A 16,490-nucleotide genomic window follows, 5' to 3' on the forward strand; every position below is an offset into this window, starting at 1 on the left:
ATATTATATGATGGGAGTAGAATTGTGAGATAAGGACCCTATAACAATTTAATGGGGTTTGATCTGACAAAATTATAGCAATTATTTGTGCTTACTCAATGGTTTTACAATCCTCGGCTACATGCAACAGATTGAAATTCTGATACTTCAGGCCCTTTTCAGAAATGAGATGGGAAATCACTTTGAAAATTATGAAGACCAAGACATAAATTAATGAGAAGAGGCAGAGTTTGAAGATTTAAGCTTACATAGTAATTACAAACGATTGACCAGAAACAATCATCTTGCTCTGTTTTACACATTTCCCACCTCTCTGAAAGGTAATGCCATTTTGAGATTGAACATGCTTCACAGCATAGATATTTTCAACCAATGAGTTTGTATATATAGACGTTCCAGTTCAGAAAAGATCTGGAATATAAAAAAACCTGTGTATCCCAATCAATCATTACAGCTCAAACAAATTTGTTCTTGTCAATCCTTGTCAATCCTAATCAATCTTGACAGAGCCCTTTAAATGAGTAGGGTCATAATGTAGAGTTAGCACACAACAGACAACCATTCTTGATAGATTAAACAAGATTTATTTAATTTAAAACATTTTACTGTACATTTAAATGAATTTTTATGTTTATAAATGAAGGAAATAAATACTATTTACAAATGGTAAAAAGATAAACATGTTTATATTAAGAAGGCTATTTTTATTCTACTTAACCATGATAGAGTAATTGGAATAAATACAAATGATTTTCCTGAAACAACCACATGATCCAATCAGTTTCTATTTGTCTATTTTTGTTAAGAGTCGTAGCGAGGCTGAGAGATGAAGTTGAAATGGTTCAATGTTTTATGATACAGCATGTTTAGATTGTTATTTATTACCGGTAATTCTACGTAGGGCTCCACACTAATTTTATTATTTTTAGTAGGAGGCCTGGGTTGGACGTTTTGAAGGCTGTATCGATGAGCAGCCCACATTACAATTTTGAAATGGTGGGGGGGGGGGGGGGGGGTTCCAAACTAATTATAAGCACCCATGTGTTCTAGACACCTGTTGATATTGAGCCCACCCTAATGCAAATACATTGTGTACAACACAGATATATACAATGTATTTCATGTACAATATTTTCAGTCACCAATGTACATCAAAGATACAGAATAGAAAAGCTCAAAGTGTTTTGAACTATGTTTCTAATGACACAAAAAGTTTGACAGCAAATTTTGATGACACTTGAAGTACTGATGGGTACTGGCATACTAATCTTATATTACTGATAAATATATTCCTATTACCAAAATGAATTCTCATTAATTATACTTTCTTATTTTCTGTAACCAATCATTTTGGAACAGCTTGTAAGAAATAAATGTCCATTTTGTATATTCAGAGTTAATCCAATTAATGGTTATAGATAACAGTTCTATCATTATAGACTAGTCATGCAGTGTTTATGTTTAATATCTACAGGAATACTTGAATACACAAAGAACGAGTACATTCATACAATATTGATTTAATGTACAGTACATATACAACTTAAGATTAATAGAGAAAAAAAATACATATAGAAGTTTTGAGAATTCTATTAATGGCAACATCAGTCATCTCTGGTTCATTAAGAATGGGACATGATAACAATAAGCTGGCAAGAGATTTTGGTTGTGAAATATCAGTAACAAACACGTACCTTTTGTTAGATAGGTCTGATTTCTATCATGCAAAAGCAAAAGATACTACATATGAAAAGGTAGTATAAAGTTGTTCTATTATAATCATGAATACTCGCAGTGAAACTAATTTTGAGAGTAACTTGTCATGGAGCTACATCACTTTCTGGATCATGTAGTAAATGAACCGACAGGAAGTTGGGATAAGCAAAATGATTGTATATACTTAGCATCGAGCAAGTCCCAAGGCTTTTTGGAGTTACGAGTCACAAATAAATGGTGTAAATATCATGGGACAATAAAAACATTTGCAAATATTAATTTTCCTGATGTATGGTTCGTTCCAAGTTTCAGTAGGGCTGTTAATCAAGTATCGGGCATATTTAGATCTTTGATATAGTCTAAATATCGGGCCAAAATTTAGACTTGCTAACCTTGCTACAAATTACACACAAAACTATGAACGTCAAACACACACATGCACATATGGGACTAAGAAGTAGTCTAATTGCCCTAAAGAACGGTCTTTGTATTAAAAATACAGTGATCCTTCGTTACATTACAACAGTATAGATAATAATATTGATTATGTTTTTATTGACATGTCAATAATATGACTACACATACCTAAGCTAATTAATTTTCAATATACCTCTTTTCTATGGACATTAGTAAAAAAAAAAAAAAAAAAGATGCAAATTTGTCTCTTTCCCCATTCTGAGGGTAGCTCACATTCATCAATCAACCCAAATAGCTGCTTCAACATCCCTAAGAAAGCCTCCACCGAGCGCCCCAAACCCTCCCAACCCCACCCCGCCAGGCCCCCCACCAGGCAGCCCTCCTGACTCCCCACAGAAGGCAGCATGGGTCTCTATACTGTACTGAGGAAACTTCTGCATGCAGATCGGACAGGGGACCAGGTCAAAAGTCATCCGTGGCTCGGGATCATGTGAGATGTCTAGCTCATCATCTGTGACATCAGATCTACTGGGAGAGACGTTAGTCCATGGGTTGGGTAAGTCAGTAGAAGGTGAATTCCTTCCTCGACCCCTACCTCTTCCCCTACCCCTGGGTTGACCACGCCCTCCTCTCTGCCCCCTTCCTCTACCAGAGGTTGAAGGTGTGGCACGATCATCTTCATCATCGGAACTAAAGGATGCATCGATAAATTCTACTGAAGTAGGCATCTTTCCTTTCTTTGTCACAGCTTTAGCACCTCCTCGGCCTCTTCCCCTCCCCCGGCCTCTTGCCCTACCCTGACCAGGCCCTCGTCCAGGGGTGGAAGCAGAACCCGATTGACCATCGTTATTCCGACCCCTCCCTCTGCCTGTCCTACCATTAACACCACGCTTACTTCCTTGCCTTCCTCTCCTTGGAGTACACACGTCTTCCTCACTACCATCCATCCCCATCCCATACCCCATTGCACCATCCATTGCCGTAGTAACTCCTCCAGCAGCACTACCAATGTGTCTCTTAGTGGATGAATCACCAGGGTGTCCGTGGACTAGAGCGTTGGCGCTGCGTTTCAGGAGCGTTGCAGGACTAGCTGATGAGCTGACTGATGTCGATTCACGTTTCCCTCGGCAATCCAACATGTGTACGTTCATACGAGACGCAGGATACAATCCTGTTCAGATAAAAAGATGAAGAAGAAAATGTATCAAAAATAATATTGCTATTGATATTTGTTTGTCTTGCAATGTGTGGTCAACAAGGGATCTAAAAGATCATGGCAATGTAGCAATAAAGAAGAACTAAGGACTAAAAAGAGCTTCATATGAATTCTACAATTAACCAAATAATGGGATTTATATCTAATCATCTCTGTAGCTATCAACAAAATTAAGATTTATTTTATTGTCGATTCATACTATCTGCATAAATACTGGTGACACAATCAGCATTGTTGATGAACAAAATCCCACTATTAAGCCACTAAAAATTACTCCATCTGCTAATGTTATAACTAATAACCGACATATTACATGTTTTTATTTTATTTTTTAAATAGATTTGTCCTTACAAAAGCATGAAACATTTAATATATCACCCCCCCCCCCCTTCTCTCTCTCTCTCTCTCTCTCTTTCTCTCTCTCTCTTTCTCTCTCTCTCTCTCTTTCTCACTTTCTCTCTCTTGTTCATAGAGGCATACAATAATGACCGCTAGACTTACCTCCACACTTATGGCATGGTTTGCCCTCACCAGATTGAGCGGCAGGTGAGTTCATCCAAGATGGAAGGTCACGACCTTTGACCTCAGGCTCTTTGGGCTCGAAGCCAGGGTAAGAGACCCTGTGATTGTCCCTGACAAGAGGAAACAAACATTTGCTGTAAACAATCTGCACATATATAGCTATACCTGACAAGTGTACATGAAGAAGTTGTCGGTTCCAGTGAGTAAAAATTATGGCAAATGCGAGTAGTTTCGTAACCACAATCATCATTACCTGCATAACATATTTAAGTACTACCAAATATATATGTGACTGATTGACCATGCACCTAAAAAAAAAAAAAAAAAAAATCTGCATCAAGTAAGGCTCAGTAAAGGAGGGTTTAGTGCACATGGTCAACTTTTAATTCTTTTATTATTTCCTGAAAGGGTATAATTTGTTTGATGTAATTTCAAACTTTGGAAGTACACAACAATCTAAACGTGGTATTTTGGGCATGGTTTTGTAGACCTTTGTTCGTTAATTTGATCTTGAGTTTGTTAACTTTGTTGTAACAGTTTTCATTTCCTTATGACCCTGGCTACTTGTCTCATTTTGATCTCCTAAACTTTGAAACAGAGTAAGCTTGTTACATTGATACCTAAATAAAATAAAGAATAGGATGTGCTTAATTGGTTTGCCAAGTTTAGGACAATCTCATAATCCCTTTACAGAAATTTCTAGAGATCTAATCCTCCCTTTGTCACCTTGCCCTGATACCTAGGGAATTAGAGAACTCTTGAATAGATTGTAGACTTTAAACGCCATCTTCTTACAAGAAATTTATTTTTTAAGTGGACATTCCTCTCTTTTGTTTTCCATGAGTTAGAAAAATCCAATCGTTATATCTCATTCTTAATCTGAGAATCAGACCTAAACCAAGGGATTGTTTCTGCATGGCCATTGTTTGGTGGTTTTGTGGCGCTGGGTTACATCTTGAAATGTGTCATCCTATTTTCAGGAAATAAAAGCAGGTCTCAAAATAGTTCAACCTCACCTTCAGTGGCAGACACATAAGAAATCATTTATTGTAAATCAATCTGCAGATATTACTGAAACACTGCTGACCAACATTAAGCCTTACGTCCAAATGAACAGTACCAACTGAGTGAGGGATAGAGCAAAGTTAATTAAAAGTCAGTAACAAAATCAAAATCACATACCTCAAAGGTGGGCTTGAAGAAACAGAAGAAGATTTTGACTGTAAACTTCCAGTGTTCTTGTTATTCCTGCTGAGTCCATCATTTGGAGAGGGTTTGGCGTGTAACCATCCTGAGTTAATGTCCTTATTGCTCAGTCCAATGTTTGGGATACTAGGGGTGGGTTTGGCTTGTAACCATCCATTCTCTTTTTTACTAGTCCTTCTTAGTCCAATGTCAGGTATATCAGTACCAGCAGGGTCATCCAAGGCTTCTACAGCATGTATCGCTAGTCGCTTGAAGATTGCCTTTTCATTCTTTGCTAGCTTCCTACCTAAACAACTCTCAAACTTTGGTCTCAGTTCTGAAATTGAAGGAGAGCAAAATTTCACTTGCACAAATTGAATAACTCCATATTTAGACAATATGAATGATTCATAACATATGGGATGAGTAATTTTGAGGAATTCAATATTGTATCATACTTGAAAATATGTGTTTAAAACTTTAAATACACAGACATTTGAAGATTTATATATAATATGTGCCTAAACTATCTAAACTATGGTAACATGCTGCATTACATGTGCATAAGATTCAGATGACTGTTTATGTGCCCATTATTACATGTACCTCACAGACTTTACACATTTTTTAGATCTATTGCATTATACATCTACAATTTAGGCAGATTTAATTGTATATGATTAGTACCACTACCAAGGCCATATTGGAAGTTAAAGATAATGGCTGGTATTCTGATAGCGCATACTAAGTTAAGCCTGGCTTAACTTAGTCCACACTTTTATGGAGTGCCTGTTGCCAACTCATTTACCCTGTACAGATTATTTTAATCCTGCAATGAAAAGTGTCAAAAACTAGATGGAATTCGACTGCGCGCAGTCGAAAATGATGCCTCCGTCATAGAGCAATTTTACAAACCAAAACAGAAGAAATTTTTCAAATTCAAGTTCAATTGTAATCCATTAACAGGTTCTCAGAATATCGTGATTACAAACAATTTCTCATATACATATATGACCCTTTGAACTTTGACCTCATGATCCTAATATCTACTCAGCTCATTGGCTCTGCAAGATAGCCAGAGTTAAATAGTAATCCATCTGTCAGTTCTAATGAGAATGCGTTCACAAGCTATTTTTGCATACATAATGAGCCCATGACCTTGGACCTTATGAACCAAGAATCTACACAGTTCATTGGCTCTGCAAGATACATAAATGATCTAAGTTTGGCAGGAATCCATCAATCTGTTCTAATGATAACGCGATCACAAGCTGTTTTTGCATACATAATGGGCGCTGTGACCTTTGACCTTTGACCTCGTTACCCAAAATCTAATAAGTTCATCGGCTCTGCAAGTAACATACATGACCTAAGTTTGGCAGGAATCCATCAATCGGTTCTTGAGATAACGCGATCACAAGCTGTTTTTGCATACATAATGAGCCCTGTGACCTTTGACCTCGTGACCCCAAAATCTAATCAGTTCATTGGCTCTGCAAGATACATACATGACCAAAGTTTGGCAGGAATCCATCTATCGGTTCTTCAGATAACGCGATCACGAGCCGTTTTGCATACATAATGAGCCCTGTGACCTTTGACCTTTGACCTCGTGACCCCAAAATCTAATCAGTTCATCGACTCTACAAGATACATACATGACCAAAGTTTGGCAGGAATCTATCAATCGGTTCTTCAGATAACGCGATCACGAGCTGTTTTTGCATACATAATGAGCCCTGTGACCTTTGACCTTTGACCTCGTGACCCCAAAATCTAATCAGTTCATCGACTTTGCTAGATACATATATGACCAAAGTTTGGTAGGAATCCATCGATCCGTTCTTCAGATAACGTGATCACGAGAACGGGACGAACGTACAGACGTACGTACAGACGTACGGACGGACGGACGGACGGACGGACGGACGGACGGACAACCCGAAAACATAATGCCTCCGGCTACTTCGTAACGGAGGCATAAAAATCATTCTGCAATGTAATGGGAAGAAAAAGATAATATGAGTATGAACTGAATTTCAACAGTCTTTGTAGGTTATTTTTGTCATGAATATTGAAGGAGGAAGATGACACCTAGCATTCCATAGAAGTGTGAACTAAAATTCTTGTTTAGTCTGGACTTAGCCCGGGCTCAACTTATGAGAATACAACAAGTTAAAACAGCAAGGGGAAAACACTGTCATGTACCTGTGAGAGTAGCATCTTTTAACGCTGGGCCAATGTGGGCCAAAAATTCCTTGACCTGTTCCTCAAGAAGAACCACTGCATCATCAGGCGGCTGCTCTAAAACAGATATCTTGTTCTTTCCTCTTCCTCTCTTGATCGACGTGGATGATGATGATGATGATGATGCTGTTGGGGTGGTTGCTAATGGTGATGATGCTGATGGGTTCTCTTTGTTGATTGGTGCGGTCTGAGAGGGAGAAGAGGGCGCTGATCTCTTTCCTGATGCAGCTAGGATCAGCTGAGCAGCTCTGCCCAAGGAATGTCCACTCTGAGACTTAGACTCTGATGTAGACTCTATCCTGACCAGTCTGTCCTTCAGGTCTGATGTTGCAGTACTCCTAGATATCAATCATATAAGGAATGCATTAGCAATTGAAGGAACAAAAAGATGAACAACTAATGTCCTATTGATCACAATCATTTTCTTTGTGTGAAACAGGGGAAGGCCATTGGAGTAGATTAGTCACAAGTTTCAGTCAAACTGGTGTATGACTGCATCCCCATGTCTATGAGCTCAGATACAACCTCTTCAACTCCATTGGCTGCCTGTACAACAGAGAATAGCTTTTAAGATTCTACTACTGGTCTACAAGTCTCTCAACCACCCTTGTCCCCCGTACATAGCTGACTCCTCAAGTCCGAAATACCCGCTCATCATCATCCATCTGGCTCACTCGGTGTCTCTCTAAAGAACGTGCTTTTCCCATCGGTTGCTGCAAAACTGTGGAACCAGCTACCTACTGCTGTGCAGACGGCCTCATCTGTTGACCAGTTCAAGAAACTACTCAAGTCACATCTATTCTGCTAGAAATTACTTTATCACCAGCCTACATATACTTTACTGATCTCTAGCTGAGAAGTCTCTAACTTTTGTTTTTAAATGGCCCAAACATTGTGGAGCATGTGTAGCGCTGCAAGGAAAAGGTGCTTTATCAAATATCTTTTGGATTGGATGGATTGGATTGGATATGCCTAAACATTATGTCTGATTTGTTCAGGTTGCCGTTTGAGGTGTTTGGAAAGTACCAGGTACTAGTACTGCATTCATATTTCCTAGCAACTAGGAATCCATTTTCCTTCAACAATATGATACTTCAAGATAACACTATGAAATGAATTATCAATATTATGAACCAATAATATTCAATTGTATGGTACATGTACATAAATATGGTAAATACAACATAAATATCCACAATCATATAAACCACTGCAAGTTGAAAAAGAAAAGAACTAGATGGAATTCGACTGCGCGCAGTCGAAAATGATGCCTCCGTCATAGAGCAATTTTACAAACCAAAACAGAACACATTTTTCGAATTCAAGTTCAATTGTAATCCATTAACAGGTTCTCAGAATATCGTGATTACAAGCAATTTCTCATATACATATATGACCCTTTGATCTTTGACCTCATGACCCTAAAATCTACTCAGTTCATTGGCTCTGCAAGATGTCCTGAGTTAAATAGTAATCCATCTGTCAGTTCTAATGAGAATGTGTTCACAAGCTATTTCTGCATACATAATGAGCCCATGACCTTTGACCTTATGAACCAAGAATCTACTCAGTTCATTGGCTCTGCAAGTAACATACATGACCTAATTTTGGCAGGAATCCATCAATCGATTCTTGAGAACGCGATCACAAGCTGTTTTTGCATACATAATGTGCGTTGTGGCCTTTGACCTTTGACCTCGTGACCCCAAAATCTAATCAGTTCATAGGTTCTGCAAGTAACATACATGACCTAAGTTTAGCAGCAATCGATCAATCGGTTCTTGAGATAACGCAATCACGAGCTGTTTTTGCATACATAATGTGCGCTGTGGCCTTTGACCTTTGACCTCGTGACCCCAAAATCTAATCACTTCATCGGTTCTGCAAGTAACATACATGACCTAAGTTTGGCAGCAATCCATCGCTCGATTCTTGAGATAACGCGATCACGAGCTGTTTTTGCATACATAATGAGCCCTGTGACCTTTGACCTTTAACCTCATGACCCCAAAATCTAATCAGTTCTTTGACTCTGCAAGATACATACATGACCAAAGTTTGGCAGGAATCCATCAATCGGTTCTTCAGATAACGCGATTACGAGCTGTTTTTGCATACATAATGAGCCCTGTGACCTTTGACCTTTGACCTCGTAACCCCAAAATCTAATCAGTTCATCGGCTCTGCAAGATACATACATGACCAAAGTTTGGCAGGAATCCATCAATCGGTTCTTCAGATAACGCGATCACGAGAACGGGACGTACGTACGTACGTACATACAGACGTACGTACGTACAGACGGACGGACAGACGGACAACCCGAAAACATAATGCCTCCCGCTACTTCGTAACGGAGGCATAAAAATGTCTACTTACTCTCCTTGATTGATATTATTAAACGTTTTCTGGAAAGCTGCATTTGACTTCCATGACGGTGATAGGATTGAGGGTCTATCTTGTGGTTTCTGGACAGGCTTAGGCTTCTGGACCGGCTGCTTTATCTCCTTTATCAAAGATGTGAGAAAAAAAACGGTTAAGATGATAACAAAGCATTTTACACTGTAGCACCCATATAACAATTCTTGGTCACATAAATGTACTATGTCCCATTTGCAGGCCAAAAAAATGAAAAGGTTAAATTTTAACGGCATTTGAAAGTTAATACTTATTTAGAACTTCCCTAAAAAAGGTGGGGCTTGAAAATGTCTTCCAGTGGGAAAATAACGACTATTAGTTGTCAAATCAACTTAGGAGCTATAGAGCCAATAAGTAATAGTCTTGATTTTCAGACCATTGTACCGTAGGGTCATACGTTTTATGCTGCGCAAAGATTCAATCAGTTTAATTTTGGCCATCACAAGAAGTGGGTTATTGATGTAGACAAATGCTCATGTACCCTTTACAGCTCATTTTATGTATGTTATTACCAAAGAAGAAAACAAGCCAGTCAGTCACTCAAGTGTCTGACAATGAAGTCTAGCAAGTAAACGGGTTTCTTTGCATAATTTGAATATTAGGACACTGCTAACGTTTAAATTTTACAGATAAGACATACATGACATATTCATAATTCCTGAAAAGTTCTACAGAATTTGAGGTTGGCTGCAAAAGGGACATAGAACCTTTAATGATACAAAGATTTGAAGGGATTCCAATTTCTGGATATACTACACACTAAATGAAGAAATCGATAGAGCATGAGTTTGCAGATGATGTTTCCATTGTTCAAGGGTATCATGTAGAAGATATTCATCCATTATGCTTGAAATAGCTTGAACACTGACTATATACATATATTTTCATATTTTTTTTAATATTTTTTTTTAATGAAATTTAAAAAAATATCATGATTCTCATCGGAGCATATGAAAATCTAAATAGTCTGTTGGGTTTGCATATGAAAAATATGACACTGAAACCCACAGAAACCATAGACAGCTGACTTACCGTATGCATGTTATCAGTCTGTCTATCTTCACCACCCGTCTCCTTCTGCTCCATCGAACTGATCTTGATGAAAGCGAGACCAAACTGAGTATCTTTCTTGAAAGGCTGTCTACAAACCACCTTGATTCTATCCCAATACTCCTCTCGAGCATCCTCACAAAGCTGATCTGTGAACACAAACAAAACAACGCAAGCTTATAATAGGAATCATTACCATGACTTTAAAGTCTTCTCTTTACATGTGACAGACTTTGTTTGTCCCCAAAAGACAAAGACCGGAAAATCAATTAAAAATTATGGCTCACTTAGGTAGAGTAGAGGATTGTTGCTATTTACATCTTTTGAGCATTAGATTCGACTGGGACTGTGTCATTCATGTGTGTTTCCTGTGCCATTCCTGTGTCTTCAGTAAAATGCTACCTCACAAACCTTGTATAGTCCTTTTTGACTATTTTTAAAGAAGCATTTATATACCTAATCCCTATTTTTTGTGATTTTAGTTGAATGTAGAAAATATGCTGCAATAAACTGAACTAATGGGGAGAACCTTGTGAGCATGCTCCATTGTTCTAGTATGTTCAATGGTCTTGGCATTCCTAGTACATCTTACCTCTAGAGAACATCTTAACTCCGGTCTTGTTTTTGCCTTGCTTGCTATCCATGGGTGTCATACAGCTTGTGGTTGGTACCAGAGTCTTAAACTGATCATCGGATGCTGAGGAACGACGCACTAGAATCTCAATCAATGCAGAACCATAGTTCCCTGTAGTTTTAGAACAATAGAGATAGGTGGTGGGATGACCAGAATATACTTTTTGTCTAAATCTGAATCAAGGCAAAACTAAATATATTTGATTTGCACTTTTAAGTGCAATCATGTCAAACCGTTTTGGAGGGATTAAGATTACCTGTTTATAGCAGCCACTTCTGTAGTGTCAAGTTTGACAAATAATAATAATAATAAAATAATAAAAACGTTACTTATAAAGCGCTTACCACCGAAGTCTCTAAGCGCTATACACACAAAATAGACTGATATACAATTACATCTTATACAAAACTAAAAATGCAAATAAACCTACAAATAACAATACATATGGAATACACATCAAAGTGAACAGAGATAATTAATCATCGAACGCAATTTTGAATAAATGTGTCTTGAGACTAGTTTTGAATAGGTTAACGGTTTGACAGTTTTTTACATTTAAAGGTAATTTGTTCCAAAGTTCAGCAGAAGCTTTGCGAAAGGAGCGAACAAACATGAGTATTGTACAACAAACTACTTTTATTATTATCATATGTATCATTATTTTTTTTATTCCCAGCATAAAAAGCCTTTCACATCGCTAAGGAACAAGTTCCCACACAATTTGTCTCTGAATAACCAAAACTGTGTGAACAATATGAATGAGGAGACAATCATACTGTATATCACACACAAAGAAGAAGATATTGTTCATTATTTTAAATGATTGTATTAACATTTACTGGCTATTGTAATATTACACTGAAAATTGAAGAGACACGAAACATTAAATAAAACACTTTGATGTCTAGCATACATATAACTTTCAGGAATTCAAAAAAAAAACAATTCATGCCTCAAAATGGTAAACTATACAAAACTGACTAATTGAAGAAGCTGTACACATAAACATGCAAAATAATGAGGCATGTACATCAGAGATGCATGTACACCAGACCGTATGTTCCAGGGCCAAGATGAAAAGATTTTATTTTAATAAACTATATTCACTAAACAATATATCTCAGACCCAAGACCAGACATCCAACATGTCCTTTGGCAAGACATTGATCAACATTTGCCAAACTCAAGCCAGGTGATGTAAATGGGTACCTGGCAGGAATTAATTCTTTGAAATGCTAGGGCGCCGTAATGGCAGCACAGCTAAAGCCGGGGTAATAATCTCCAAGTTTGGAAGCGCTTAGTGATTCTAATAAGCGCTATATAAAAACTGAGTATTATAATTATTATTATTATGAATTCAAAATATATTCTAACCTATGTCTATGAATCCAATCTTAACAGCTCTCTCCAACTGAAACTCAACTTGAACTGATCCAGAGCGGTCACCGGGAGCACACAGCCATCGTCTCCATTGGTTGGTTTCAAGCAGGTTTCTTGCACAATGGTCTGCATCCTAAACATGAAACAAGACAATTAAATATTGTTAATGTTTAATACAATTTCTTCTTAAAGATTAGGATTTATAGCAGTAACCACATGAGATGAATCCTGAACTACTCAAATTAGCATGACCTAGAAATATTTCAAAAATTTAAACAAAAGTATTTGTTTTTTATCTAGAATTTAGAAAGCTTGCTTATAGATTCTTGTTATATGTTCACTTTTCAGATACTATAATCTTAAATTATTGTTCTTCAAATGAATGGGAGAAAAAAAAGCAGTAAAATTCTTTAAAAAACATCTTTGGGACTTAATCTGTCATCTCCTTCTCTCTCCAGGGAAACAACTCGACAACCTGGCCATGAACATCTAGTTTGTACAATGTACAACTAAACGTAACCTGTCATCTCCATGATCTTTTTTGATCTTCCATCTCTCAATAATTTCTTTTCCCAGTTTTTCAATTTTCATTGGGATTCAAGTTCAAAGTTCAAATGACGTTTTATTCAAGACTTGTCAAAAAGTCCAAAGACTAAAAATGCAAGTTCACATCAAACATACAATCATATAAAAAGAATTCAAAAACATATGTACATATATATATAAAGATATCATAGCAAATGAGAACAAATATTTAACAATAAATAAATGTTTACATCAAAACATTAAAGTAGTAAAAAAAAATATTAAAGAATACAAGATATGAAATATTGCTAGCAAAAATGAATAAATGTTTACATCAAAACAAATAAAATGTATACAGAAACATGAATTCAATTAACTGTAACATTGGAAAAATTGTGATAAAATGCAATACAAATTCCATTCAAAAGGTATAGGCCTAGGGAGTATTAAAAAGTATTAAAATGGTATTAAAATGGATGGTGGTAATGCTGTGGAAATTGGATGTAATAAAGAGCATGATGACAATGATGGTAATGAGGATGATGATGATTATGGTAATTATGGTAATGATTATGAATATTTATGATCAAAGGTATTTAGTGATGGTGGTTATGACGATGTTAATGATGGAGATGAAAATGGTGATGATGATGGAGATGAAAATGGTGATGATGATGTATGATGATGATAGATGGTGATCATCATGATGGTAGTAATGATGATGGTGATGATGACAATGAAAATGGTGATGGTGATGATGATTTTGATGATGGTGGTGATGATGATTTGATAACAATGTTAATGGTGATGCTAATCTGTGATCATTAGGAATGAGTGACTTTGTTTATCTTCATGTTTTGAAATTAAACTAAAGACAAAGTTGTATGCCATAATTAAGCAGTTGCCTTGTCCAGTAATTAAGAAGAATTGACAAGCAAAAAGTCTGCAAGTCCAAGAGTCATGAATCACTGATCAGATTGGCATAGACTATATTTATAGACCATATAAACAAAACAGTTAGGCGGTAAAGATTAAATTCCACGATACTTGATGATAGTCACTGACTAACTTTTGACACACATGTTTGTCACGAAACTTGCCACACATGCAAAACCTTTGTTATTTCTTAATTTTAGACCAAGCTTGTCAATTGCCCTGGCCATGCTGGCATAAATTTAATGTTGGTTCATCATGTTCATTTAAATGAGAGTAGATGGCATGTTAATTATTGTTAACTTGTATAGACTAGTTCTATGTGTGAGGGTATCGACTCAAAGTCATAAATGAGACGAAGCAGTAGTTGCGGTTCTATTGGGTATGATAGGCCAATCTGTATTTCATGATAATCAAATCAAACAAAAGAGGGTAGAAGACCCTTGACTGCATGAAGTCACTTCAGTTGCTGTAGAAAATTAAAAGACACAAAAACTACAGTAAGTATTGCATCATTATGATCACAAATAATTACTTGCTACATCTGCTTTCCAGATCATCTTCCATATTATACAGTGTATGCATTTTAGTTCATACATGTATATTGTATATATATTGAGTTTACCTCAGCCTATGAAATTCATGTAGTAAATAGATCTGCAATGAAGGCCACTCCCTATTTATTACTTTCACATATATATAACACAATTCTCCAAATGAGTGAGCTACCATAATTATTCTATCAGCCTTAAGCAATATAGAAACATACTCCAACTAATCACAATACAAGGCTTACCAAAAAGCAATGTCCTACCACGCTTTTCTAGCATTAATAGGCATAACTCAATTACTATCAGCATGCATCCTTCATGTAAATTAAAGTTAAATCTCCCTCTTCTTCACACAAATCATAATCTATCCAATCAAGCACCTCAGCAATCTTAACATTAGAGAGTTAATAATATACTGTACTCACATATTAAGGTGTCCAAAATCAACTATATACATCAAGAATATCAGGATGAGACATCAATTACAGCTTCATGTAGGCACAGCTACAGCCAGTCCCATCTCTGCTCACTGCATGTATGAGCTTTTAACCTGCATACAGTGAGTGTATGTTCACTGGGGCATATCACTCCTCATAGGTACATTCCTTTTGTCCCTGACTAATTTGCATTATAAAGAAAGGGCTATTTCTCATTCCCTCACATATGTTTAGTCAATCTGAAACTCCAACATTATTATAAATATAAATTACAATTAGTCTAGAGGTCTAATATTCATCCACTCATCATGTCTCATCTGCTTATGCCTCAGAGTCAGATCATGCAGTCAACTCAAAACTTCATGTAAACACAACAAAACACACGATTCATGACACTACACAGTCACAGACACAGTTTGTCCGACTATTCTCACTTCGATCGTGTCGACTACCGGTATACTCACTGCTCAGTATTGACTCTAACTTCTTAGACTAAGTCAGTCAGTGAACTAGATCTAGTCATCTAGATTCTAGATCTAACTGAGTAAGTCGGAGAGGGGTCTCGTCTATGGACTGTATAGTGACTAGCACATATTTCACATCAAACTAAGTAAGTGGGACTACTAGTACAGTGTCTGCACGATCGAGTGAGAACTCCTAAATATATTATGACATGTTTATAGATACATAACTTCAATTCTTGTCAAAATTTTAGATGATGCAAAGCAATTCCTAGATTCTTTAAGATTTAAATTACAGCTTGCTTACTTGAGAGCTGAATGAAACAATGTTCTTCAGTTTTACAGGAGCCATCTCGTCATACAGTTGAGCAACACGCTATGCTCAAAGGTAGCCTCTAATCGGGCACATCTACAAGGAGGTCAATGAATATGCATATGAGTGACGTCGTGTCAATTCATGAATATTGATGTTCTTGACTGCGCGCGTACGTACGTACGTGCGGAATTGGGGTCATGTACAATGAAACTAATTCGTGCAACACAGTGGCTAGCTCCGTCAAATCAGGGGCAAAATCTTACCATTATACAGTTGGATTGTCCGTGGTTATGAGGTAGAAGTGTTTGAGTGTTAAGTATATTTATTTAGTGTGGATTTTGATACCAAATTTAAGCAAAATTGGCGATTCTTTTGGTCGTTTTTTAACTCCAAAGAACACGTGGCCAACTCGATCGTCGGCTAAACTACCTCCCTGCAGGTGTGCCAGCTTTACCTCTACATGTGCCCGAGGAGAAGGGAGG

General features: G+C 37.0%; 1 protein-coding gene and 1 long non-coding RNA gene across 2 annotated transcripts; both read right to left on the reverse strand.

The window, feature by feature from the left end:
* Positions 1-520: 520 nt before the first annotated feature.
* On the reverse strand, positions 521-16,079 carry LOC584533. The gene is made up of 9 exons (XM_030972083.1): positions 16,000-16,079; positions 12,780-12,918; positions 11,364-11,516; positions 10,754-10,920; positions 9,683-9,810; positions 7,265-7,641; positions 5,054-5,393; positions 3,851-3,981; positions 521-3,304 (listed from the first exon to the last, which is right to left on the reverse strand). Exons 1-9 carry the CDS (start codon positions 16,042-16,044, stop codon positions 2,412-2,414), a joined length of 2,373 nt encoding a protein of 790 aa, XP_030827943.1. The 5' UTR covers positions 16,045-16,079; the 3' UTR covers positions 521-2,411.
* LOC115919151 lies at positions 14,611-15,333 on the reverse strand. Its single transcript, XR_004061721.1, has 2 exons — positions 15,220-15,333; positions 14,611-14,712 (listed from the first exon to the last, which is right to left on the reverse strand). It is a non-coding gene; the product is annotated as an uncharacterized LOC115919151 (long non-coding RNA).
* Positions 16,080-16,490: the final 411 nt, after the last annotated feature.

The sequence above is a fragment of the Strongylocentrotus purpuratus genome, unplaced genomic scaffold (genome assembly GCF_000002235.5).
Source record: "Strongylocentrotus purpuratus isolate Spur 01 unplaced genomic scaffold, Spur_5.0 spur5_contig_862, whole genome shotgun sequence".
Lineage (NCBI taxonomy): Eukaryota > Metazoa > Echinodermata > Echinoidea > Camarodonta > Strongylocentrotidae > Strongylocentrotus > Strongylocentrotus purpuratus.